The 25,479-nt window shown below is 43.7% G+C and overlaps 1 protein-coding gene and 1 pseudogene across 2 annotated transcripts in view; both read left to right on the top strand.

The window, feature by feature from the left end:
- Positions 1–25,479, top strand: part of LOC126162266 (uncharacterized) — a 422,629-nt gene that overhangs the window by 368,383 nt on the left and 28,767 nt on the right. For both annotated transcript variants that reach the window (XM_049918659.1, XM_049918660.1), the window contains exons 4-6: positions 5,533–5,745; positions 11,509–11,673; positions 21,462–21,879. In XM_049918659.1, coding sequence (XP_049774616.1) covers positions 5,533–5,745; positions 11,509–11,673; positions 21,462–21,879 — 796 coding nt within the window. The remainder of the gene's footprint in view (positions 1–5,532; positions 5,746–11,508; positions 11,674–21,461; positions 21,880–25,479) is intronic.
- On the top strand, positions 16,213–16,330 carry LOC126164198 (5S ribosomal RNA; annotated as a pseudogene).

Here is a 25,479-nt window from a genome sequence, read left to right on the forward strand (position 1 = left end):
TATTGTCTTACACTCAAATTTGTAGGTATGCTAGTACCAAAAAACATTTTTCTGTTTTACAGAAGATAATAAAAAAGGCTGATGATATTGAAACTTGTCTGGGTGAAATAAGAATAAAAAGAAAAATTGTGTTTTGCTCAAATTGGACCCTCCCCAAATACAGTAATCTAGAATTGGTTACACTAGTGTCCTGTACACGATCACTGTTACAGATGCACCGCAGTTTATCACAATCTTCTCAATAAATTTATGTTTTCCATTCGCCTTCCCTAGTGCTTATTTGATGTGTTTGTCGTATTTAATACCATTTCGTAGTCTTACACCCAGATATGTAAGCAGTATGAGACAGGCTCCATAAGTATGCTACTAATATTATAATCGGTTACTGTATGGTTCTTTCCCTTCGGTATGGGCACTATCCGCCATTTCTCCAAAGAGAGTTGCCATTCATTACACAAATCTGAAATACTACCTCGTTCTACATTCCTTTCTATCACACAGCCATCATACACAGTCATGGTACCCTACGTTGTGCATCGTACGGTGGCTTGCGGAGTATTTATATAGATGTAGATATATATTTATATACTTTCTTGTAGCCACAGCATAATCATGGAATAACCTGAGAGTTTTGCTGACATCGTTAAATAAATCGTTTATGTTCTTAGTTAGGTACTCTTCCCTAGATCATTTGAACGATTGGCAATCACTGGAATAGAAGGAATTGTCCAGAAAAAATGATTTTAAGTTAGATTTAAAACTTGCTTTGCTGCCTATCAGACATTTTATGTTACTGATCAAATGATCAAACATTTTTGTTACTACATATTGAAGTCCTTTCTGAGCCGATGACAGTTTTAATTTTTTTAATTTTTTTAATTTTTTTAATTTATTGGTAATGAAGCTAATTTTTTCTTCTATGCTTTAGGTATAGATATCACTGTTCTTCTCAAATTGTGATGGATTACTTATGACGAATTTCATTACCGAATATATGTCTTGTGCGGCGCAGTTAAAACGCCTAGCTTTTTGAAGAGGTACCTACATGACGTCTGTGTGTGAACATCACATATTATTCTTATTGTCCGCTTTTGTGCAATCGATACTTCCTTTCTAAGCGAGGAGTTACCCAGGAAAATTATTCTATAGGACATTATTGAGAGTAGATATGCTAAATATGTCAGGACGTTGATTTGTTTGTTTACAAGACTAGCAATAACACAAAGAGATAAAGTAGCTGAAGCTAATTATTAGAGAAGTTCAGTAATATGCTTCTTACAGTTCAAGTTTTCATCAGTATGTACACCAAAAAATTTGGAGCATTCTACGTGTGCTACATCAATTATTGATATGACTTCATTTGTTGTATAGAATTGAATATAGTGAGTGTGTGTCAGTGAGTGTGTGTGTGCGTGTGTGTGTGTGTTTGTTTTCTTTTTTTTTTTCAAAATTTTGAGAGAGTCCATTTTCCGAGAAACATTTTATAATTCATGTAAAATATCATTTACAATAACTTCTGTTGCTTTCTCTCTAACGGAAATTATTATAACGTTAGCATCGTCTGCTTGTTGAATGTTACGCGGAAAATCATTCACACACTTTATATATATATATATATATATATATATATATATATATATATATATATAAGGAATAGGAGTGTACCCAAAATTGATACCTGTGGTACTCGCTTTGTGATTTCTCCTGTTACTAAATTTTTCTGTCTTTCCAACATTTTTTTTAATTATTCAGCACAACCTTTTGCATTCTGTTTCTTCAGTACGAGTCAAACCAGCTATAAGTAAAGCCATCAGTTCCATAAAGCTTGAGTTTTTCTAAGACAGTAACACGATCTACATAATCAAATGCCTTGGAAAGATTACAAAAAAATACCAACTGCCCTAATTTTATTGTTTAAGACTTGTACTATCTAATGAGTGAATGCATAAATAGCATCTCGGACAAGAGTGATCCTTCTGGAATCCAAACTGTGATATGCTAAGTAAAGTGTTTCTACTTACGTGTGATACTATTCCTGAGTACATTGTTTTATCGAATATGTTGGAAAAGATGTGAGTCTTGTCACGTTTATAATGAAGAGGTTTAACAATTACATATTATAATCTGCCTGCCATTAAAAACATTAGTGGCACGATTACTCAATGCTACTTTTGTTTCTGTTGAAAGAAAGATATATGGCCAGTTTTTCCCTGTGTTAAACAGTACAGTATATGCTCCCATCTTCTCACCAATACGCAGAATCCTCTTTCGATTTCTCAGTGAGCCACGAGATTTTCGTTGCCCCTGTCCAGTTTACTACTGTGTTTTATCACGTGTCTGCCTCCGTCCCCCTTCCACCGCTTCTTTCATGTCCATTTCTGGTAGCGCTCATAATCAGAACATATTATCCTGTAATTTGTATTTATTGTTGTACCTTTCATTAACCAATTCAAACTGTGTTATTTCTGTACTATAGTAATTTCTAAATCTTTGCATTCTGTGTTGGACGTAACTTGTAACATAATGAGTGAAAGTAAAATATGTAGAATACTGGCTGGATATAAGAGAGAAAGACGGCACGTGCGGTCGCAGGTTTGTTTGACTTATGGGAGAGGGTCAAGAATCTGCTGAAAAATCTAAATTGGCTGACCGTCGAAGGGAACAGAGCAAGATTAAGGATTAACACTCCGTCAACATCGATGTCATAAGAGACGGAGCCGTAGCTCGGAATATCGAAGGGACATAGAAGGAGATCGGCTGTGCCCTTTTCAAAGGAATCATCCCTCATATGCCTAGAGCGATTTAGGGAAATCACGGAAAACCTAAATCTGGATGTCCCGACGTAGATGTATACCGTCATCCTCCCGAATGCGAGTCCAATGTATTAACAATACGCCACTTCACTTCGTCCTTCTCTTTTGCTCACTGACCTTAATGTGTTCCATTAGTCGAATATAATTAACGAGTAAGTGTTCATCGCTGGGTTATAATCATTTAAGTGACTGTCGATTGGAAATCGGAAAAGCTGAAAGTGCCTAATGGCAGACATTAAGAAAACAGGAAAAAACCCGACATTCGTATCACAAATCATGTTATTCGAAAGAACCGAGATGTAGTAGTTTCTAGCCATTTATAACTAGTGGCACAAAAAATGTCGCAAAAGTGTTATAAGTTTAACAGTTTAAAAAATATAAAAATTTTCTTTTGCTAATGATGTCAGTGTCAAGTTTTACCTGCAAGGAAACAGAGTGTGCACGGCATCGCCTCACTTATTTCTAAGCAGTAACAAAGAATACAGTTTTGACATCACTGACACAACAATAAATAAAAGTACCCTGTATTTCATTTCAGAAAAATCGACCATGCTTAATAGCTCCTTTTTTGAGCACATAATTTTTGGTCATTGAAAGGCGAGAAACATTAATTGTATGGGAAGATGATGCAGTTTGAACCTCAACTTCACTTGATATATTGTTCTATTTGGCTATGCTACACTATCCGCAGTTAAACTGTAGTGATTTCAACTTACGGCGTGTTGTGACGATTCTTTCAGAGCAATAGCAAAACCTTTGTTCGTTACGTAAAGCTTCTCTTGAATTCTCAGTTCAGTATTGTTCTTTCCACATCTACTTCCGCACTGTGGAAGCCACTTTACGGTGTGTGACGGAGGGTACTTTGTGTACCACTGTCACTTTGCGGCGGCGCGGTTCTTTCCGTCCCTTTACGAAGAACCTGCACCTACCTGTGAACATTGTCTCAGTATATCATCAGTAGGGAAGCCGATCGAAACCTACTGTACTTCGACGTGAACCAGGCTGCAATTAAAGTCACTAATCTACGTTTCGGGAGAAAGTTTTCACATGAAATGAAAGGTTGGGAATTTTATCCTCAATTAATATATTCTGAAACTTAGGTGAACAAGTATCACTGCCAAGCCCATCCTAGTCATAACACAGTCACTCACAATACCTTTCACTCACGTTAGCAAGTTTACGGTGTTGCATTTCCCGAAAACGTAATAGCTACAAAAATTCGTATTGATTTTGGTTGAGAATGCTCGCCAAATATTAAGTCTGTCGGTACCTAATGCAGTCACAGTTTTTAGCCACCGACGTGCTCAATACGCCACGCGGAATATATGTCTTTCCTCGTCACAAAATTCACTTAAAAATTCGAAATTTCTACACGCCCATCGGAACAATTATGCCGTCACTTTACCACACTTTTGATGTATGAAACACTGCTAGATCCGGCAACTTATCGTTTCCATCGGAACTACTACTACAGACGTCCGAACTGTTTCATGGCTAGGCTCCCACACTTCTCCCTAGAATAATCTAAGTCTTCTCTACCAGCAGAGAAAGGCGCGCGAAGAATATTTCTTTACCATTGCTCAGTTTACTCAACAGCCAATAGCAAAACAACATTCTCCCGCGTCAATCCGCGCTTTTCATCAATAACCAATCGCAAAATAGTAAACCTAACGACTGCGCTTTTTACCGACGTAATTATGTAATATGCTGAAGTTTTGCTTATGCATAAAGTTACTTACTATCGTTATTTATACCTGAATTATCTTTCCTTTTAACATAAACTTACTTTACAAATCTATTCTACAAAAATCCCCTTTGTCCATATTCATACTTCTTCGAAATGTCCGTCACACTAAATCATACTACATAACTCGTTAAACAATTATCTTCATATTAACCTTAAACCACACTCACGCATCATTCATACTGCTAAAACACATTTATAACATTTTACAGATACAAAAAGGCATAATAACAGTTTATGAAAATACTAGAACAGTTTATGAAAAACATTCTGTTACTTTAGTGCACTCTAATGGGCACAATCGAAACTAAAATCACAGTCCCCCTATCCAATATTGTCCTCTATCGGCTGATACGTAAACTACGTGCGCGTCCAGTCTCGCGTCACCATTTGTCACAATCCAGATCTGAGACACATCTCCCACTTACCCGCCTCCAAGGCAGGATCGGTATACGGCGTTACGCCTCAACTTGACCCTTTCCTGTTCCAGTAGCGAATTGCTATGTTCCTAATCTAGTCTCTCGTTTTCACTATAAACCGCAGAATACAAAGTATTCATATGGAAAAAATGAGAAAAATGTACTATTACTTGTTGCTTGTAGGAAAGCGAACGAGAAACAAGTTACTGTTACCGCCAACGTCAGATACGCTCGGCACATTCAGTTTTCCTCCTGTGACGAACAAAGAAAGTTACACACTGCGAAATTTAGTCGACGTACAAGGAAGCTTCTCCGGTACTTCCAACTTAGGTTATCAGCCGTGACACATTCAGCGATTTACAGGGGAAAAAAACAAAAATATCGAATTTCGGCATTTTCAGTGTTTCATATTTCCAACCCTCAATTTTGTATGGCAATCAGATATGGCTGCGAAACCACTTGGCTGTTAAGAAACTGGACGCTGTCTCAGCCTGCCTGGCACCAGTCATTATAGTGAGCGTGAGCAGCGGGTAGCAGGTGTGCTTTGTTTTCGCAGGAGGAAGAGAAACGGCACATCGGCTCGCTGGCTCGCGACTACTCGCTGCCGTCTTTCGGCAAGCGCAACCTGGGCTCCCTGGCCAGAAGCGGCGGTCTCTCCAACATGCGCTACGTCACCACCAAGAAGGACGACGCGGAGCGCACGGGCGGCCACTCCGCGGCTGACAAGCGGAACCTCGCCTCCTTCATGCGCAGCCGCGGCTCTTCACTGGTCAGTTCCTCCACTGCTCCGGAAAATCCGTGTCATCTTCGAAACGGCACAACCAGTTGTGTGTTACAAACTTTTCTCTGCTCTTAAAAATATCGCCACACTGTCCCTTTGTCCCCGTGTCAACAATTTACACGTACTTCGTGCTTCCTAATAGAGGGTGTAACGGGCACTCCTAATAGAGGGTGTAACGGGCACAGGTGCAGATATTTTTGCTGGTGACTGAGGACGGTGTACTGAACAACATTATATCAGTATTTGCGTTATTTGCAAAGTAATAATTACAGCCATTACAAAACGCACGTTTCTGAGTAGAGTAGTACCTCGAGGTACATGTACACCACTGGCTATTAAAATTGCTACGCCAAGAAGAAATGCAGATGATAAACGAGTATTCATTGGACAAATATGTTACACGAGAACTCACATGTGAATACATTTTCACGCAATTTGGGTGCATAGTTCCTGAGAAATCAGTACCCAGAACAACCATCTCTGGCAGTAATAACGGCCTTGATACGCCTGGGCATTGAGTCAAACAGAGCTTGGATGGCTTGTACAGGTACAGCTGCCCATGCAGCTTCAACACGATACCACAGTTCATCAACAGTAGTGACTGGCGTATTGTGACGAGCCAGTTGCTCGGCCACCATTCACCAGACGTTTTCAATTGGTGAGAGATCTGGAGAATGTGCTGGCCAGGGCAGCAGTCGAACATTTTCTGTAGCCGGAAAGGCCCGTACAGGACCTGCAACATGCGGTCGTGCATTATCCTGCTGAAATGTACGATTTCGCAGGGATCGAATGAAGGGTAGAGCCACGGGTCGTAACACATCTGAAATGTAACGTCCACTGTTCAAAGTGCCGTCAATGCGAACAAGAGGTGACCGAGACGTGTAACCAATGGCACCCCATACCATCACGCCGGGTGATGCGCCAGTATGGCGATGACGAATACACGCTTCCAATGTGCGTTCACCGCGATGTCGCCAAACACGGATGCGACCATCATGATGCTGTAAACAGAACCTGGATTCGTCCGAAAAAATGACGTTTTGCCATTCGTGCAACCAGGTTCGTCGATGAGTACACCATCACAGGCGCTCCTGGCTGTGATGCAGCGTCAAGGGTAACCGCAGCCATGGTCTCCGAGCTGATAGTCCATGTTGCTGCAAACGTCGTCGAACTGTTCGTGCAGATGGTTGTTGTCTTGCAAACGTCCCCATCTTTTGACTCAGGGATCGAGACGTAGCTGCACGATCAGTTACAGCCATGCGGATAAGATGCCTGTCATCTCGACTGCTAGTGATACGAGGCCTTTGGGATCCAGCACGGCGTTCCGTATTACCCTCCTGAACCCACTGATTCTATATTCTGCTAGCAGTCATTGGATCTCGACCAGCGCGAGCAGAAATGTCACGATACGATAAACCGCAATCGCGATAGGCTACAATCCGACATTTATCAAAGTCGGAAACGTGATGGTACGCATTTCTCCTCCTTACACGAGGCATCACAACAACGTTTCACCAGGCATCGCCGGTGAACTGCTGTTTGTGTATGAGAAATCGGTTGGAAACTTTCCTCATGTCAGCTCGTTGTAGGTGTCCCCACTGGCGCCAACCTTGTGTGAAAGGTCTGAAAAGCTAATCATTTGCATATCACAGCATCTTCTTCCTGTCTGTTAAATTTCGCGCCTGTAGCACGTCGTCTTCGTGGTGTAGCAATTTTAATGGCCAGTAGTGTATTCAGAGCAAGCCATTAATGGTTATTTCCCGCTATGCAGCAGATCAGATGTTGAGTGTGGCTGATGCGTTAACGCAAAACGGATAGTCTATACTGACAGACGTAGTACACTGAATTGCGCATCTACGACCATGCAGAAAACCCAGGTAGTAAATTATTGGAAGTGTCTGTGGGATGACTGCTGGACGCAGAGAAAAAACAAACACAATGATGCCTGATCATATGAAGGTACCACATATAAAAATATCTGCATTTATATCTGTTACACCATGTATCATTTCAAAAAATCATAAATTGTAAACTATTAGAGATAAAGAATCGCAGTCTGTTGTAAAAGGTTTAGCACCTCTCAAAGGTTTTTTCTGTCATTTCAGAATTTCAGTGTTGTGCCACTCGTTGCTCGTAGAACATCAAGGTTATATTCGAATTCTCCGATATAGGGTCAGCTTGCAGCATCAGCAGTTGGGTTTCCTTTACTGATTCGTCCAGGAAGGGGAGCGATGTCATTGAGTAGTACTGCGTCCACGCGAGCCTTGTAAACCCGCAAAAAGAAGTCTAATGCCACCCGAATTGTGAGGCAGCTACGCAATGGGGCCGTTATGACTCATTCAACGTTCAGGAACTGCGTCATTCCGCACATCATGCTGGAAGATGATGGACAGGTGCAGGTCTTCGATCTGTGGTAGCAGGAACTGTTCGAGCATGTTCAGCTAAGCAGGTCCCTTTATGGTGTTGTCTGTGAAGAAAGGCCTGTCACCCTATCGTGCATTAGGCCTCCCCAAGCATTAACCTTCGGGCTACCACAGATCCATTCAGGTGTTTTTGGGTTTTCGGAGCCCCAGAGCCTAATGTTGGGGCGCCCAGAAATGTGGAACGTTGATTTAAAAACAGGCACTTTTTCGGGTAGTCATTGTCAGCAACTATGGAGATCAACATGGAACACGCCAGTGCTTCGGTGCGTTCGTAGGGACAGCCACCTGTTAGGGGCAGCAACAATTGTTAATCCAATCACCTTCATCACAAATTGTATGGTGCTTATTTGGCCTTCGTAAGTTCAAATGTTGTTCAAATGTATGTGAAATCCTATGGGACTTAACTGCTAAGGTCATCAGTCCCTAAGCTTACACACTACCTAACCTAAATTATCCTGAGGACAAACACACACACCCATGCCCGAGAGAGGACTTGAACCTCCGCCGGGACCAGCCGCACAGTCCATGACTGCAATGCCTACACTGCTCGGCTAATCCCGCGCGGCTACCCTTCGTACGTCACTCACTGATATGGTCACATCTCGAGGTCTGTAAGGAGAAACTACCCAGCCGACCCCAACTATGTCGACACTGTTTTGTGGTCATATCGCGTTACGATAAGCATACAACAGTAAGAAACTTTTTGGCAAATTAAAACTGTGTGCCGAGACTCGAACGTGCCTTCTGGAAGAAGTGCTTGTCTTGCAAGGTTCGAAGGAGAGCTTCTGCCAGCCGCGGTGGTCTAGCGGTTCTATGCGCTCAGTCCGGAGCCGCGCGACTGCTACGGTCGCAGGTTCGAATCCTGCCTCGGGCATGGATGTGTGTGATGTCCTTAGGTTAGTTAGGTTTAAGTAGTTCTAAGTTCTAGGGGACTGATCACCACAGATGTTAAGTCCCATATTGCTCAGAGCCATTTGAACCATTTTTGAGAACTTCTGTGAAGTTTGGAAGGTAGGAGACGAGGTGCTGGCTAAAGTGGAGCTGTGGGGACGGATCGTGAGTCGTGCTTGTGTAGCTCAGATGGTAGAGCACTTGCCCGTGGAAAGCAAAAGTCCCGAGTTTCATATCAGCACACACTCCGCTGCAGAGTGAAAATTTCATGCTGTATACAACAGTACATCATCCATTCTCTTATCGAGATGGAAACCGTCCATTAACTGCCTGACGATCCCATCTCAACAGCCAAGTGATATGGCACCATGATACGAACATTATTCTGAAGAGGTGGTAACTAGACTAGTGCTCGCAGGTTCGCATCCTGCCTCGGGCATGGATGTGAGTGATGTCCTTAGGTTAGTTAGGTATAAGTAGATCTAATTTCTAGGGGACTGATGACCTCAGAAGTTAAGTCCCATAGTGCTCAGAGCCATTTCTGAACTAGACTAGTGCAACTAGCATAGGCACGATGTTTATATCAGCACGTTCCTTACGAAACCAACTGCCTATCAAATTGCATGCTCCCGTAAAGCTTTATCACACTCTTTAATACCTAGATAACCAACGTTTCCTGTTATACAGCAGAAGATCTACATCCTCGGTCTCCACTTCAACTAAAGATTCTTAGCAATGATTAAGAGTTTTAGCCGTAATGGAATTTATAATCTTAATCTTGAATTCCACAACCTTACATAATTTTTTTTTTGCATGCTTCCACGGAATGGTTGTATCATTCAGGTGCAACAGACGGTTAGGGCAATATCAGTAGGAGTACTTGTTGCCCACAGTATACCTCTCCGTACAGTAGCTATCCGTGCCTTTTGGCACCCTGTTGTTTGATGAATTACGATTAATAACAAGGTGTGTGGTTTCAGAATGGGCAAGTCAGCCCGAAGCCTGTAATCACTGCACCGAAATTTTATTTCGGTGCAACTCAAGCGGACGAAATAAAAATTCAAAAATGGTTCAAAATGGCTCTGAGCACTATGGGACTTAATATCTTAGGTCATCAGTCCCCTAGAACTTAGAACTACTTAAACCTAACTAACCTAAGGACATCACACAACACCCAGCCATCACGAGGCAGAGAAAATCCCTGACCCCGCCGGGAATCGAACCCGGGAACCCGGGCGTGGGAAGCGAGAACGCTACTGCACGACCACGAGATGCGGGCAAATAAAAATTATCCAAATTCCTCAGTTCATATGATTGGATGGAAGTCACAATGAAAGAATATAGTTCTCGGGGTCTTGTTAAAAGACAACTGCGTAAGGCTTTCGGCAACTATGAAGGCGTACCGAAACTAATGCAGACTTGGTTATTTTTTATCAAGTGATTATCGTCAAAATGTGCAGAGCTACATCTCTTCATGATCTCCACTAAAACTGATGCCTTTGAGTCACCGTTGAACCCAACTCTCGAGTCACCTTCACGTCTTTTGTGACATCAACTTTTCTTTCATTTGGACAGTCCTTAATTGGACCAAAGAGGGCAAGATCGAGATGATGCCTTCTGCCTGTGTGGAGAACTACTGACCTGCCTAAATTGCTGGTCAACAGATATCGTTACGGAAGATGTGTGTGGCCACGCATTGTCGTGATGAATTTGGAGCGCTTCCACGTTCCTGTGTGGTCCTTCATCTAAATATTTTCTCTAAGTTCCTTCAACGCCTTGCAATAATTACTGAAAATTATATCGTTATCATGTTGACGAACTCTGGTCACCAGTCACCAGGTCGAGAAAGAGTTAATTTATTGTATTCGAAAGCTCCACACACATCGTAACCTACTTCCATCTCTCAAACCAGGTGTCAACTGTAGGAGTAATTACACTTGCACTTTCCGATACCACAGGCTTTGCAGTACCTTGCAGATGACGCTGTGAACAAGGTACAGTTGTTCAGCAAGCTCAGTGAACACAGCACGTCTGTCCTCACGTATCAAGTCATACAGTCCCTGATGATTCTGTCAGGGATCGCAGTTGATGGTCTACTGCCGAACCATTTGTCTTGGCTCTAAGCTTTCTCTTCTGTAATTTTCTTCACCCTCTCTCATCCCTGCTTACATTCACTAGCCTTTTACAGATGTCAGACAGCTTGCACTCCTTCTTCGTCAAAAAAGGATAGCCAATTCTTTGTGTTAGGAATTCAAAATTCACAGGCAAGGCAAAACTAAATCGCAGACACTTTGATAGAGAAAGAGCACAATACCTTCTAACAAATCTCAGAACAAGTGCTCCAGATTCCGATGAGACATGTTCTGAGGGCAGCGCAGTTCTACTAACCATTCCCTGCGCGTGGACGACTTGCTGACAGCTGTACCTTTGTGGGCAGGTTGAGAAGCGCTACCTGGCATCGCTGGTACGCAGCCACGGACTGCCCTACCCGCTGACCAAGAAGGAGGACGACGGCCCGGGCGAGATCAAAAGGAACGTTGGCGCCCTCGCACGCAACTGGATGCTGCCCTCCGGCAAGCGAGCCTCAGACGACGACCAGGAGGTGATCTGCACACGTCTAATGCTTTGTCACTGCTGTTTATGTACTTATACAACTAAAATATCACGCTTCAGAATCTCCCTACAGCTGGATTATATCGAACGGCCAAACCGTTCTTTGCTTTTGATCTTTATATGCTGGCGATACAAAAGTTTGCAAATACGTTCATAGTGAATGACGTACGACACCAGGCACATATTCAAATATGATGTCATTATCAACGATGACTCATGTCCACATTCACCTCTTTTCCGTTTGCTTTAATAGGTTCGGACAAGAAATTTTTAGTTGTACACACACGCACACTCACTCACACCCACCCACACACATACCCAAACACACCCTCACACACACACACACACACACACGCGCGCGCGCGTGCGTACGCAGATTTCTGGATAGTGAACATCCTTCTCAAAAAGAACTCCTTAAATTTCTGTTGATAGTGAAGCAAAACGTTTTTAAGAGTTTCCTCTTGATAACCAACGTACCCTGTTATGCAGCAGAATATCTATATCCTCGCTATCCATTTCAACTAAAATTTATTTAAATTAGCTACGATTAAGAGCTTTAGCTGTAATGGAGTTTATAATCTTAATCACCAATTCCCCAACGTTCCAAATTTCTTATAGAAGTGTTTGCCCACAAAGCGCTTATTGATGAATGAGGCAAAGGTACGTATTTCGTGATTAATTTTTTCTTTCAAACCGGTTCTTACGCCGGTCATACCTTCCGCTCAGTCTGTTGAAATAGAGATAATTTTATCGACTGGAATACAACGTTTTTCAAAGCGTTCAATGTAAGATCTTCGACTTGCTGGTTAGTTATATTCGAAGACATCTTCGCTGCTTTAGCAGACAATGGTAGCTCTTCAATCTTTTTTGGAATAGTTACTTTGCTCTTAAATTTTACGGATTCATTTATAAAACAACTTTTTACGAAGGGACTTGCACATTATTAATGGAAGCCAAATAACTTTTCTTGAATGCTGCACTACACTTCAAAGTGATACAGATACTTAACACTATTTTTAACATTGTCACCAAGTCTCTGTAAACAGCGATCGGAACATTCTACCAAACCTGTGTTTCTCGATGGTAAAAACCCGCTCCCTGGCCACGGAATCATTATTGCGAATCAGTTCCTCTATTGCTTGGGCACAGTCGTCTGTGGTCGATGTCGTCGAGCTTCCTTGCCGGTCATCATCACCAGCATCTGTGCGACCTTGTTGAGATTGTTGGCATCATTTCACTACGTCTGGACGCGACATTGTATTTAACCCACATGGTGCCAGAATTTGCCGGTGATCGGTGTGCAGCTTATACGTTTCACCCAAAAGAACCGTACTGTTTCACGTGTTTCAATTTTGGAGTACGTTACCGATTGTGGCTCAATTTCACTTGCACACTCTGATGTAAGAGTTATCCGTACTGCAGCAGAAATGTGTCTGCAGGAAACCCGGAACATGTATTCTGCCCGAGAATGTGCCGTCCTTGTTGTAAAATGTTCTTAGCGTGAGACCATATGTGCAGTTTACTTTTGACGTCGCATGGTACACATTTGCGGACTGTATACGGTTTTTCCCTCTTAGCAATATATTAACTAACCGTAAAACTTGGAATGACTCTATTTTTGTAAGACTACATCTAGTATCTAAATGCAGGATTTGATTTTTCTTGACTCTTCTGAAGTTTCTCAATTGCTTTCTACCTTGCATCACCGACAGGATATTGGATAATTAACGACATGTGTTTACTTGTAAACTGTCTCTCCAAATTTGATTTCGTTTTACAAGCCAGTATTTTGTGACAAGTAAGACACCTTGGGAGGCCATAAGTTCTGAATAATCAAGAAAGTGTCTGTCCTTTCAATTCTGAATTCACGATTTTCTTTTTTCGTTTTTCTTTGCTTCTTATTCGTAGCCCTGTCAAACACCTTAAAGAATGTTTCATTTTGTAATAATAGAGCAACCAACACATGAAAATTACAATTCTTACATTTATGACAAAAATACTTATACGGTCTGCAGTTGAGTGGAAAAAATTGGGTAACCTTATGCTTCGAGTAGGTACTTTTGTCGTTCGCGCGGGATTTGCAGACGCGGCTAGGACTAACCACTGCACAATGAAACTGCTGCTGAGTGGCTCACTCAACTCGTCCCTGAATTGCGCACGCCTCTCCTAGCATACAGGCCGATTGAAACTTCGTGGTCCCTAAATGCGCAGAATGGCAGTGAATGGAGAGAGAAGTGCCACTGGTGAGCGAAACTTGGAGGAAAGGCAATGCGCATCGGATAGAGGCAGCTGGAATTGCCAACCGCAGCGATGGGCATTTTGACAATTGTAATGTCTCCTGCGGGGACACGCACTCAGAGTTAATACATCGCACAACACGACGTGAGGACACTACTCGACGATACGCGTGGACATCTTATCTTTCTGGGCTCCTGCATAAGAGCCACACTCATGGGGCCAAAGAGCCGCATCCGGCCCGCGAGCTGCGGTTTACCGACCGCTGCTACAACTTGTCGTGTTTTAAGGACAAGGACAGACTACACAACTAGATAATTCGATTCGAGTTTGTACTCTTGACTCGTATCCGTTGGTTTGATACCCCAACCGGCTCCAGCGTGGTTTTGAGGCCATTCTCAACACCCATCTAGATGAATGTTGACCTGCTTCCCAGAATTTTTCTCAAAGATGAATAAAAAGTTTAAGCGTGAATGCAATCAGGCCAAAAGTTACGCGATTCGCACACAGAAGACGCTCTCAAACATACCTCCCTATTGGGGAGGAAATAACACTATCGTTGATCTTTGAGCGATGTTTACCTGAGCACGTTGTAATGAAACTGAAATGCCATGGAGACGATGTAGTGGACTGGTGAGATATTTTTTGTTGGTATTACATCGAACTGTTGGGTTACGTCAGTCACAAAATGTACGTGAGTGAGGGTCTGGAAACAGTCGGAAAAAGCTCTAGGCACTTCATCTCACTGTAAATTCAACTAAAACAGTGGCACGTAGAGGCGAGTCAAGGACAGTGACATTCAAGGTATCACTGACTGCAGGGTGTATGTACTACCAGCCAGTGTGAGTGGAAGGCCGCAAAAGCAGCCCATGAGTCCCAGCAAGGGGTGGTACATTAACTTGGCATAGGCCGCTCCCCAAATAACTTAAAAGAAGTGGGAGCAGCGGAATGGTAGTTGTAATTGGTTACAGGCCATACCCTCATCATCATCATCGTTTTCAGTGTTCTGCCGTAGGGCATGTCTTGACATGTATCTCTCCACGCAGTCCTGTCATTTGCTGCCCTCTTCGTTTTCCCATAACTGTTTCATATACTTGCACTACCCACCCTCTAGTATCTTCTGCGTCCTCTTCTTCATCCTCGATTCACCTTCCACAGCATTCATCAGTAAATAATCTCATCCAACGTCCAAGCCAATTGTGTTTCTTCTTCCTGATTGCCTGTAAAATCTCACTCACTTCACATACTCTTCTCATCACATCTTGATTTCTTACTTTGTTTGTCGAGTTTATCCCCTCCACGCTCCTCCAATTCAACATCTCAAATGCTTCTATTCTGTCTTCCTCTTTCCCCATCATCCATGTCTTAGCTCCGCAGCATATAAAGCACTTCGGCAGTCTCTTCTTCAGTTCCCTGCCCACACACCCACATAAAAACCTCATCTTCTTATTAAATGATTCCTTGGCAGTTGCTATACGTGTTTTCACCTCCTCACTGCATTTCATGTTTTCCGTAATTACGCTTCCCAGATGAATCTTCCTACATTAACTTTACAGTTGTTCTTACTTTTCTTCCATTTATCGGCGTACATCTCCTTTTTTTCTTGTAAATCTCATTCGCAGTTCCTCAGAGGTCTTATTTAATTCTTTTAACACTCCAGTCATACCCGTAGTTATTTCGCTCTCTGCCAATAATACCGTATCTTCCACAAATCGAATACGTTCTATCCTCCTACCATCAACCTACACTTCTCATTTTCTTTTCAAATATTTCCGAATAATTGTTCCAAATATATGTTAAAGAGTATTGGGAAGAGACAACTGCTTTCACTCATACCCCTTCCAATTGTGCTTTCTCTGTCATCTCCTTCCAAGTCTGTATTCGCATTATTTGTTGTAGGTATAAATTCTTAATCAGTCTTCTGTTCCCTCATTTTGAATGTCCGTGAATTTATTCCTCTGTACTCTGACAAAGGCTTTCTCCAATTCAATGAAAATAGCATAACCTTCTCTGCGTCTTTCAACGTATCTCTCACGTATAATTCTCATAGCCCAGTACTGCAACCCTTCTGCTTTCCGTCTTCTAAATTCATATTGTTCCTCTGCAATAATTTCTTTTCCGTCTCGCGTGAAGTCTTCTGTTTATCTCCCTTAGTAGAACTTTTTTTTTATATGTGTTTGTGGTGAATTAAGATTTGAATACCATGTAGGGTTTGAATGCCATGTAGCATTACATTACAAGAAGTAGATGGATGTAAGAGTCTCTTTAAACCATGACCTTATACAATACCCAGGGCAACGGCCTTGCCGCAGTGGATACACCGGTTCCCGTCGGATCACCGAAGTTAAGCGCTGTCGGGCGTGGCCGGCACTTGGATGGGTGACCATCCGGGCCGCTATGTGCTGTTGTCATTTTTAGGGGTACACTCAGCCTCGTGATGCCAACTGAGGAGCTACTCGACCGCATAGTAGCGGCTGTGGTCAAAGAAAACCATCATAACGACCGGGAGAGCGGTGTGCTGGCCACACGCCCCTTCTATCCGCATCTTCAGCTGAGGATGACACAGCTGTCGGATGGTCCCGATGGGCCACTTGTGGCCTGAAGACGGAGTGCTTTTTATACAATACCCAGGGTGTTTCAAAGTCTTTCACCAAACGTCATCGGGAACAACTTTTGTTACAGGAAAAATGTTCGCTGACGCTCCCCGGCGACGGTCGAGGTTCCTTTGTATTGCTTTTTCCGCTGAGAGGCAGTTGGGCGTAGGCATTCTGCGGCGCTGTGTACTTCTTGTGTGTCGGCTATAATTCAGTCATCTGCTCCGTATGAAGAGTAGTCAGCTCAGCAAAGTTCCTGATTCGCTTCTGAAATATCTTTTCCCTCGTAGAGGCACTCATTCTTAAAATTTTCTTGTTCAGGATCAATCAGTTTACTGGGGTAGGCAGTATCCATCACTCTTCGTGCCCACCTCGTGTTAACATCGCCGTAATGTAAGCGAGATAGGATTGCCCTGGGACTTTGAAAATCTTAACCGTTTGCTGCCTTGTACAAGGTTGACATGCAAGAAGATCACATAATCACCCAGTACACAATCACGTGAAACCGTCAGAAAAATCCTTCTTTGGAATACACACTCATGCTCATAAATTAAGGATAACTGCAGAATATGGTGCCTCACAAGGTGGCACTACACAAAACAGGCGCTAATAGCATAGGCACATAGAGAACAAACACGACACACATCTGTAAGTCCACGGTATTGGTGATGTTGAGAAAACCGTCCCGAAACACATGTACTACAAAACGCCATTGTTTCCTGCGTATGTACCCTGACATCAATATGGGATATGATCACCATGCACACGTACACAGGCCGCAAAACGGGTCGGCATACTCTGGATCAGGTGGTCGAGCAGCTGCTGGGGTATAGCCTCCCATTATTGCACCAGTGCCTGTCGGAGCTCCTGAAGTGTCCTAGGGGTTTGAAGAAGTGCAGCGATACGTTGACTGAGAGCATCCCAGATGTGCTCGATGGGGTTTAGGTCTGGAGAACAGGCAGACCACTCCATTCGCCTGATATCTTCTGTTTCAAGGTACTCCTCCATGATGGCAGCTCGGTGGGTCCGTACGCTATCATCCATTAGGAGGAAGGTGGGACCCACTGCACCCCTGAAAAGGTGGACGTACTGGTGCAAAATGACGACCCGATACACCTGACCTGTTCCAGTTCCTCTGTTGAAGACATACAGGGGTGTACGTGCACCAATCATAATCCCACCCCAAACTATCAAACCATGACCTCCATACAGGTCACTTTTAAGGACATTAAGGGGTTGGTATCTGGTTCCTGGTTCACGCCAGATGAAAACCCGGCGAGAATCACTGCTCAGACTATACTTGGACTCGTCCGTGAACATAACCTGGGACGACTGTTCCAATGACCACGTACTGTGTTCTTGACACCAGGCTTCACGGGCTCTCCTGTGACCAGGGGTCAGTGGAATGCACCTTGCAGGTCTCCGGCCGAATAAAACATGTCTGTTCAGTCGTTTATAGACTGTGTGTCTGGAGACAACTGTTCCAGTGGCTGCGCTAAGGTCCCGAGCAAGGCTACCTGCAGTACTCCGTGGCCGTATTGCGGGCTCTGATGGTGAGATATCGGTCTTCTTGTGATGTCGTACACTGTGGACGTCCCGTACTATAGTGCCTGGTCACGTTTCCTGTCTACTGGAATCGTTGCCATAATCTTGAGCTCACAATTTGTGGCACATGGAGGGCCCGTGCTACGACCTGCTGAGTTTGACCAGCCTCCAGTTTCCCTAGTATTCTACCCGTCATAACGTCATAAATATGTGTTCTTTGAGCCATTTTCAACGCAGTCACCATTAGCACGTCTGAAAACGTCTGCACACTTACTCGCTGCACCGTACTCTGATATGCAGCAACACACCTCTGCGTATGTGGACTGCTGCCAGCGCTACCGTGCGATTACCGCAGGTCAAATGCACCGCATGGTCATACCCCGAGGTGATTTAAACCCGCAAACCGCGCAACAGAGCGTTGTTTCACCATGAGTATAGTTCAACTCTCGCATCAAATTGGCTTGAATGCCATGTCATCAAAGCACTGATCCTTCAAGTGAATTTCTGTACTTTGTCGTTTTGTAGTGGATTGATCCTGTTAACACCAAGTCTCATAACCTATGATGATACAGAAAAGAACTGACCCTGTTTTGCATTTCAATCAGGTCGTGGCAGGTGTCCACAGTCGTTGTGTCTGTTGCGGAAGTCAAGATGTGCAGGATATATTTCGCACTTTTCTCTTCTTCTAGACATTCTGGAGGATGTCTTCAACAATTGATTTGGAGATGTTGTTCCATTGCAAATTGTGGTGTAAGTACGCACGTCCATTACTTCACACTGCCTGTTCACAAATGACTGTTCGTATGCACATGTGTTGTTTACAGCTGCCACCATAGTTACTGCGCTGTCGCCGCTTGTACACCAGCAATAAAATCAATCTCGGGACTTTTTGAACAGATGGCGTATATACAGAAGGACTTAACACCAAGTTTCACATCCACATTTTTATTTTTTCGAGACTACATCCTTATGAGTTCCCTCGTACATCTTTGGTTTTTCTTTAACAACGAAGTTCGGAATAAGATAGATTGCTACTTACCATAAAGACGACCTGTTGAGCTGTAGACGAGCACAAAGAAAAAAGCCTGTTACACATTAGTTAGCTTTCGGCCAAAGCCATCTTCAGCAAAGAAAACTCATCGACACAAGCAAGCACACCTCATGCACATACGACGCCTACCATCGACAGCCCCGACTGGAATGTGACTGTCACGTGAATGGAATATAGAGTGGGCGGGGAAGGGGGTGGGATAGCATTATATGGATGAGGGGAGAGAAAAGCGCTCTCTGATGGGGCTTGCAGGGACTAGACGGCAGCAGGCTAGGCTGCCAGGTACAGTGTCGAGAAGTGGAGTGTGAGGGATAAGAAGAGGTGCGGAAAAGGAAAGGAGCATGGAATGGAAAGGGACAGGCGAGTGCATTAGCAGAGGGTGGCACAGAACGAGGGCGAGGGACGCAAACAGGGAGGAGATGACTGGACAGAGGGAGCGGGAACTGTTGGGTGGAGGGTGTGGGGACAGTCAGTTACTGTAGGTTAAGTCCTGGATAATTTCGGGAGCATAGAATGTGTTCTAACGACAACTCCCATCCGCGCAGTTCAGAAAAGCTGACGGAGGAGGGAATGATTCAGATGACCTAGATTGCTAAGCAGCCACTGAAATCGAACATATTATATTCAGTTGCGTGTTGTGCCAGATGGGAGTCTACTTTTCTCTTGGCCACAGTCTGGCACTGGCTATTCATCCTGGTGGACAGCTGGTTGGTAGTCATGCCAATATACAGTACTGGCCATTAAAATTGCTACACCACGAAGATGACATGCTACAGACTCGAAATTTAACCGACAGGAAGAAGATGCTGTGGTACGCAAATGATTAGCCTTCCAGAACATTCACACAATGCTGGCGCCGGTGGCGTCGCCTACAAAGTGCTGACATCACGAAAGTTTCCAACCGATTTCTCACACACAAACAGCAGTTGACCGGCGTTGCCTGGTGCAACGTTGTTGTGATGCCTCCTGTAAGGAGGAGAAATGCGTACCATCACGTGTCCGACTTTGATAAAGGTCGGATATTAGCCTATCGCAATTGCGGTTTATCGTATCGCGACATTGCTGCTCGCGTTGGATGAGATCCAATGACTGTTAGCAGAATATGGAATCGATAGGTTCAGGAGGGTAATACGCCGTGCTGGATCCCCACGGCCTCGTATCACTAGCAGTCGAGATGACAGGCATCTTATCCGCTTGGCTGTAACGGATCGTGCAGCCACGTCTCGATCCCTGAGTCAACAGATGGGGACGTTTGCAAGACAACAACCATCTGCACGAACAGTTCGACGACGTTTGCAGCAGCATGGACTATCAGCTCGGAGACCATGGCTGCGGTTACCCTTGATGCTGCATCACAGACAGGAGCGCCTGCGATGGTGTACTCAATGACGAACCTTAGCGCACGAATGGCAAAACGTAATTTTTTTGGATGAATCCAGGTTCTATTTACAGCATCATGATGGTCGCATCCGTGTTTGGTGACATCGCGGTGAACGCACAGTGGAAGCGTGTATTCGTCATCGCCATACTGGCGTATCACTTTGCGTGATGGTATGGGGTGCCATTGGTTACACGTCTCGGTCACCTCTTGTTCGCATTGACGGCACTTTGAACAGTGGACGTTACATTTCAGATGTGTTACGACCCGTGGCTCTACCCTTCATTCGATCCCTGCGAAACCCTACATTTCAGCAGGATAATGCACGACCGCATGTTGCAGGTCCTGTACGGGTCTTTCTGGATACAGAAAATGTTCGACTGCTGCCCTGGCCAGCACATTCTCCAGATCTCTCACCAACTGAAAACGTCTGGTGAATGGTGGCCGAGCAACTTGGTCGTCACAATACGTCAGTCACTACTCTTGATAGACTGTGGTATCGTGTTGAAGCTGCATGGGCAGCTGTACCTGTACACGCCATCCAAGCTCTCTTTGACTCAATGCGCATTCGTATCAAGGCCGTGATTACGGCCAGAGGTAGTTGTTATGGGTACTGACTTCTCAGGATCTACGCACCCAAATTGCGTGAAAATGTAATCACATGTCATATATTTGTCGAATGAATACCCGTTTATCATCTGCATTTCTTCTTGTTGTAGCAATTTTAATGGCCAGTAGTGTAAAAAGCTGTCCACTGACTGCAGCAGAACTGGTATACGACAATGGCTGCTTTCACTGGTGGCCTGGACTTTGCCGGGGTAAGATAGGACTGGACTGGAATAGGATGTGCTGTATGAGCTGTGATATTTATTCGCCGTCCTCCTATTCTAACTGTTCTCGGGACCGGCTTCGGCGGAGCTAATTAAATAATATACGATGTAAAAGTGTGAAAATAGGTATTTGGTTTCCTGCAGGTGGATAAACGCTACCTGGCCTCCGTGCTGCGCCAAGGCCGTTCCGACGGCTTCCGCCAGAACAGCGACGGCGCGCAGGAGGTGGGTCACGAGGAAGAGAAGCGGCACGTGGGCTCCCTGGCCAAGAGCGGCATGGCCATCCACAAGAAGACCAGCAGGTCCGCGGGCAGCGACGGCCAGGCGTTCCTCCAGCAGCAGCAGCAGGACCAGGGTGGCGCGCATGCGCAGGACACCGCCGGCAACAAGCGCAGCAAGCGCCAGGCCTACCTGCTACCCCCCGCACCCCCACAGTCCCTGGCCCCGGCCCCGGGAGAGTTCCCCATGCCCGTCCTCCAGAATAATGACGACGCCCTTGACTACGGGGACCTGCTGGATCTAATGTCAGATGTGCTAGGCGCCCCAGAGAAGCGCTTCCTCGGTAAGTGAGAACCCTCAGCCACGCACTCACCTTTTCTGTTCACCACGGTACACGACGACACACAGACGCTAACAATCCCTCCAAACACTAGCCACCACCTTATCCAAAAAGCACTCACGCACTTGCTTCTCAGTTCACAATTCAGGAGCACTGGCCTCGCATCTGAGTGGCGCACCTATCACAAAACTACACTTCAGTTGCAAGTCCAACATCTCCACATCGTACAAACTAAAGTATTACTAAACAAAATAAAAATTAAAAAAAAACACATTACATGAAGTACACGATTGACTCCCTTGCAGAAACAAACTGAACCTCTATTAAAGTGCGTCATAATAATTTCTCCAACTTATTAGCGTCTTGTGACACTCTTACTCACTCTAAAAGGACACATTTTAAACTGTACAATAAGACAAGCATTGAGTAATACGGAGAGCTTTCATTGACAATATAAACATTCAAATGCTCTTAACAATAATCTGAAACAGATTGTATCCTTCCAGTATAAAATTTACAAAATATATTCGATGTAAACTAAAATTATTTATAGCGATGCTGAACATCTAAAACTTAAGTGAACCCCTTGAAATGTCCTGGTAAGAGTAGAAATAGAAACTTGCATGAAAATATGTGTCCACTGCATTCTAGTTGCATGGATGTGTTAGAGTAATAGCGTATCTCAGATATGATGTGGCACTGCAACTGAGTTTTGTGTGCATGGAACCGTCTCAGTTATGTAAGTTCAATTACTGCATCACCTTAGACGTATGTTTATGGCCCTCATTCATTACTCTGAGATTTTCACTTTTAACACAAGGATGGCGTTCCCATATATCGATCGGATTCGTAACAAATTCTTAGAAATAGTATTCAACGGAAATTCTTGTGCACTAACAAAACATCAGGGCTTCCTGATGTGAGACGCTGCTAGACGTGCATAACATTGAAAATTCTGGATACAGTGACATTATCCGGTAATTTCAGGAGTATCTACGGAGGTTACTTTGATTCAAAAGTCATAAATCAGCACATTGTCGCTTATTCCCTGTTTTTTTTTTCAAATGCCACTGCGGAGTACGAATCTTTTTTTCTTTTCTTTTGCGGTACGTTGCAAATCAAGGCCAACGTAAGACCGTAGTTTCCAGAAAATTATCGATATCTTACGAATTCTCTTGTTCAACACATGGCGTTTTATTTATAAAATTCCCTTGACTTACCGTGTTTCCAGACGTCGGAGGTAGCACAGCAACATCTCATAGGACAATCCATTCGACGTTCAACCGAACGCTACAACGATTACGCGAATTATACACATATTTGATATAGTTTCTTGACACTAGTTTAAACTGAACGAAAAGTCAGATAGTACAGGACGTCAAATAGACGTACGTGATGTCGATATAATCACTGTCCTGTGGCATTTTCTGTCACGTCCCTCTGCAGTAGTCTGTAGTTCCCAGAGTAGATAAGTTGTGTGTTGGACAGCTGCCTGATTACCGTAATTTTAGAAACAATTCTGAATCATTAGCATGAAAGTAAAGAAGTCATTTAGCCAGTTTTAGTGCAGAAAAAGCACTGGAATTCGTAACAAAGGGATTCTAGATGTTAGGTGTACGTTGAAACGATGCGGTAATTGCAAATGGTGAACTATATTACCACCCCTAGTAAAAGACTTACTCTTAGTAAAAAATCATTGGATTTCCAACGGGCTGAATTCACAGACATGAAGAGGAGAAGTGGGAACTTGTCGAAACGCTGTGCCCATTCAGTACAGCCACGTTTCGGGAAATCTGGATAGTTTTACGTGGTGTTAATGTTAATATACCTCTGGAATAAATCTTGTTCTTCCCAATAATATTGCATCTGAGTTGTATGGTAAGTAGAAGTGGAAGCTGGTCGCAGTTAACTAAATGACTTCTGAGTTACTGAGTATTCTTGCATGTAATCGAGTGAAAACAGACTTTAGATGTAATACGTTGCGTAGATCCACGTTGTTTGAAGAGTTGGTAGACGATGCACTGTAGTTCGTTCCGTTGTTGTAACTTGGAACGTAGTTAGCCTGTAGTGAATGTTGCGATCGACCCCGTGGCAGTAAGTAGGCAGTGCTTAGTGAGCAGCCCGCGCAGCCTCCACGCCCTCACCCGTAGCCTGCACCTCGCTCCTCACAGCACCTTAGCGAGCACCGCCGCCACCACCTGCGCACTACACTTGCCGTAGAGGACAGCGCACTAACCTCACTTAAGGGGTACAGGAGGATACGTATCGAGTTTTGCTGTAGAGTATTTTACTTTTCCAGTGGAAGTCTCCACTGCCTAGCGTAGATCATTCAGCCGGTAATAAGCTGAACGCGCGTAAAGTGAGAAGTATGCAGGATCGCTTAAATCACGTCAACGAGCACTGCTCCAGGATTACGCTATCACCTGTGCACTACTCTAGAGTTTAGACAATAGTGCACGGAGAATGGCAGGAAACATAGAGGGTAGTACTGAGACACTTGGTAGACGCGTAGAGAGCATTTTTTTTTACTGTTGAAACCTCCTGCTGCATGGTAAGCGTTATTCATGTAGTGAACAATTAGAACACATCTGTAATGATAGCTAAAAAAAAAGAGATAGTAAACAAAAGCACACCAAAACTGATCAACACCCGACTCCTGAATATTCGTACACATATGACCGACAGAGTAGGAGGTAATTAGCTGTCACCAAAGGCTGGACTGTCCACAACTAAAAATTCTTTAAAGAGGAATTCAGGAAGGTGGATTTCACTCTCTACCTCGTCACACATCCGTGAAAGTAACTTGTAGAAAGGCAGCTTTTGTCGTAGAAGAAGAAGGTGATCTTGTATTCATGCACAAAACAGTATAGATCATGTTTTCTTTAACTGTTATTGCCGGATCATGGCCGCATTAGGTCACCTTCAGGCTTAGATGATGTATAAAAACATTAGTTACCCCCTATGATCTAAGCCCTTTATAATAATATATGAAGGGAATAAACGGAAATGAAGGACACACTTCGTATCCCTTGATCGCAGTGTAGACACTTATTGTTCGAAAATGAATGGTTTGAACAATCTTATGTTGCCGTCATCTGATTACCTACGTTGTTACAAAATTTCCATGTTACATTAATTGAATTCAAAGCGTAAAAGGTACTGCACACGTATGCATATCTTGATAAAAACAGAACTGATAAAATGCCCAAATTTTATCACCTGTGTGCATTTTATCAAGATAAAAAATGTGTGGAGTGCCTTTTATGTTTTGACTTCAAGAAGTGCAACGGGGTAGTTTTATAACGAGTTCCATAGGATCAGATGACGGCACCATAAGACTGCATCTTAAAACGGTAAGTGTCTACACTGCGATCGCGGCGTACGAAATATGTTCATCGTTGCCAACCATACCGATCGCCCCACACCTCCGCAAAAAAAGAAATAAATACCTATATGTAAGAAGTTACCTAATACTCGACTACTGTTCTATTGGCGTAGGCTGGTATGCTTGAATACAATTTGTAGTTGTTTCTTTTACATATTATTCTGAGTTGTTTAGTTGATAGGGAATAAGTAACGTTTTTATTTTCCTCTGAAGGTAAA

Source organism: Schistocerca cancellata, chromosome 2 (assembly GCF_023864275.1).
Source record: "Schistocerca cancellata isolate TAMUIC-IGC-003103 chromosome 2, iqSchCanc2.1, whole genome shotgun sequence".
NCBI classification, from domain to species: Eukaryota; Metazoa; Arthropoda; class Insecta; order Orthoptera; family Acrididae; genus Schistocerca; species Schistocerca cancellata.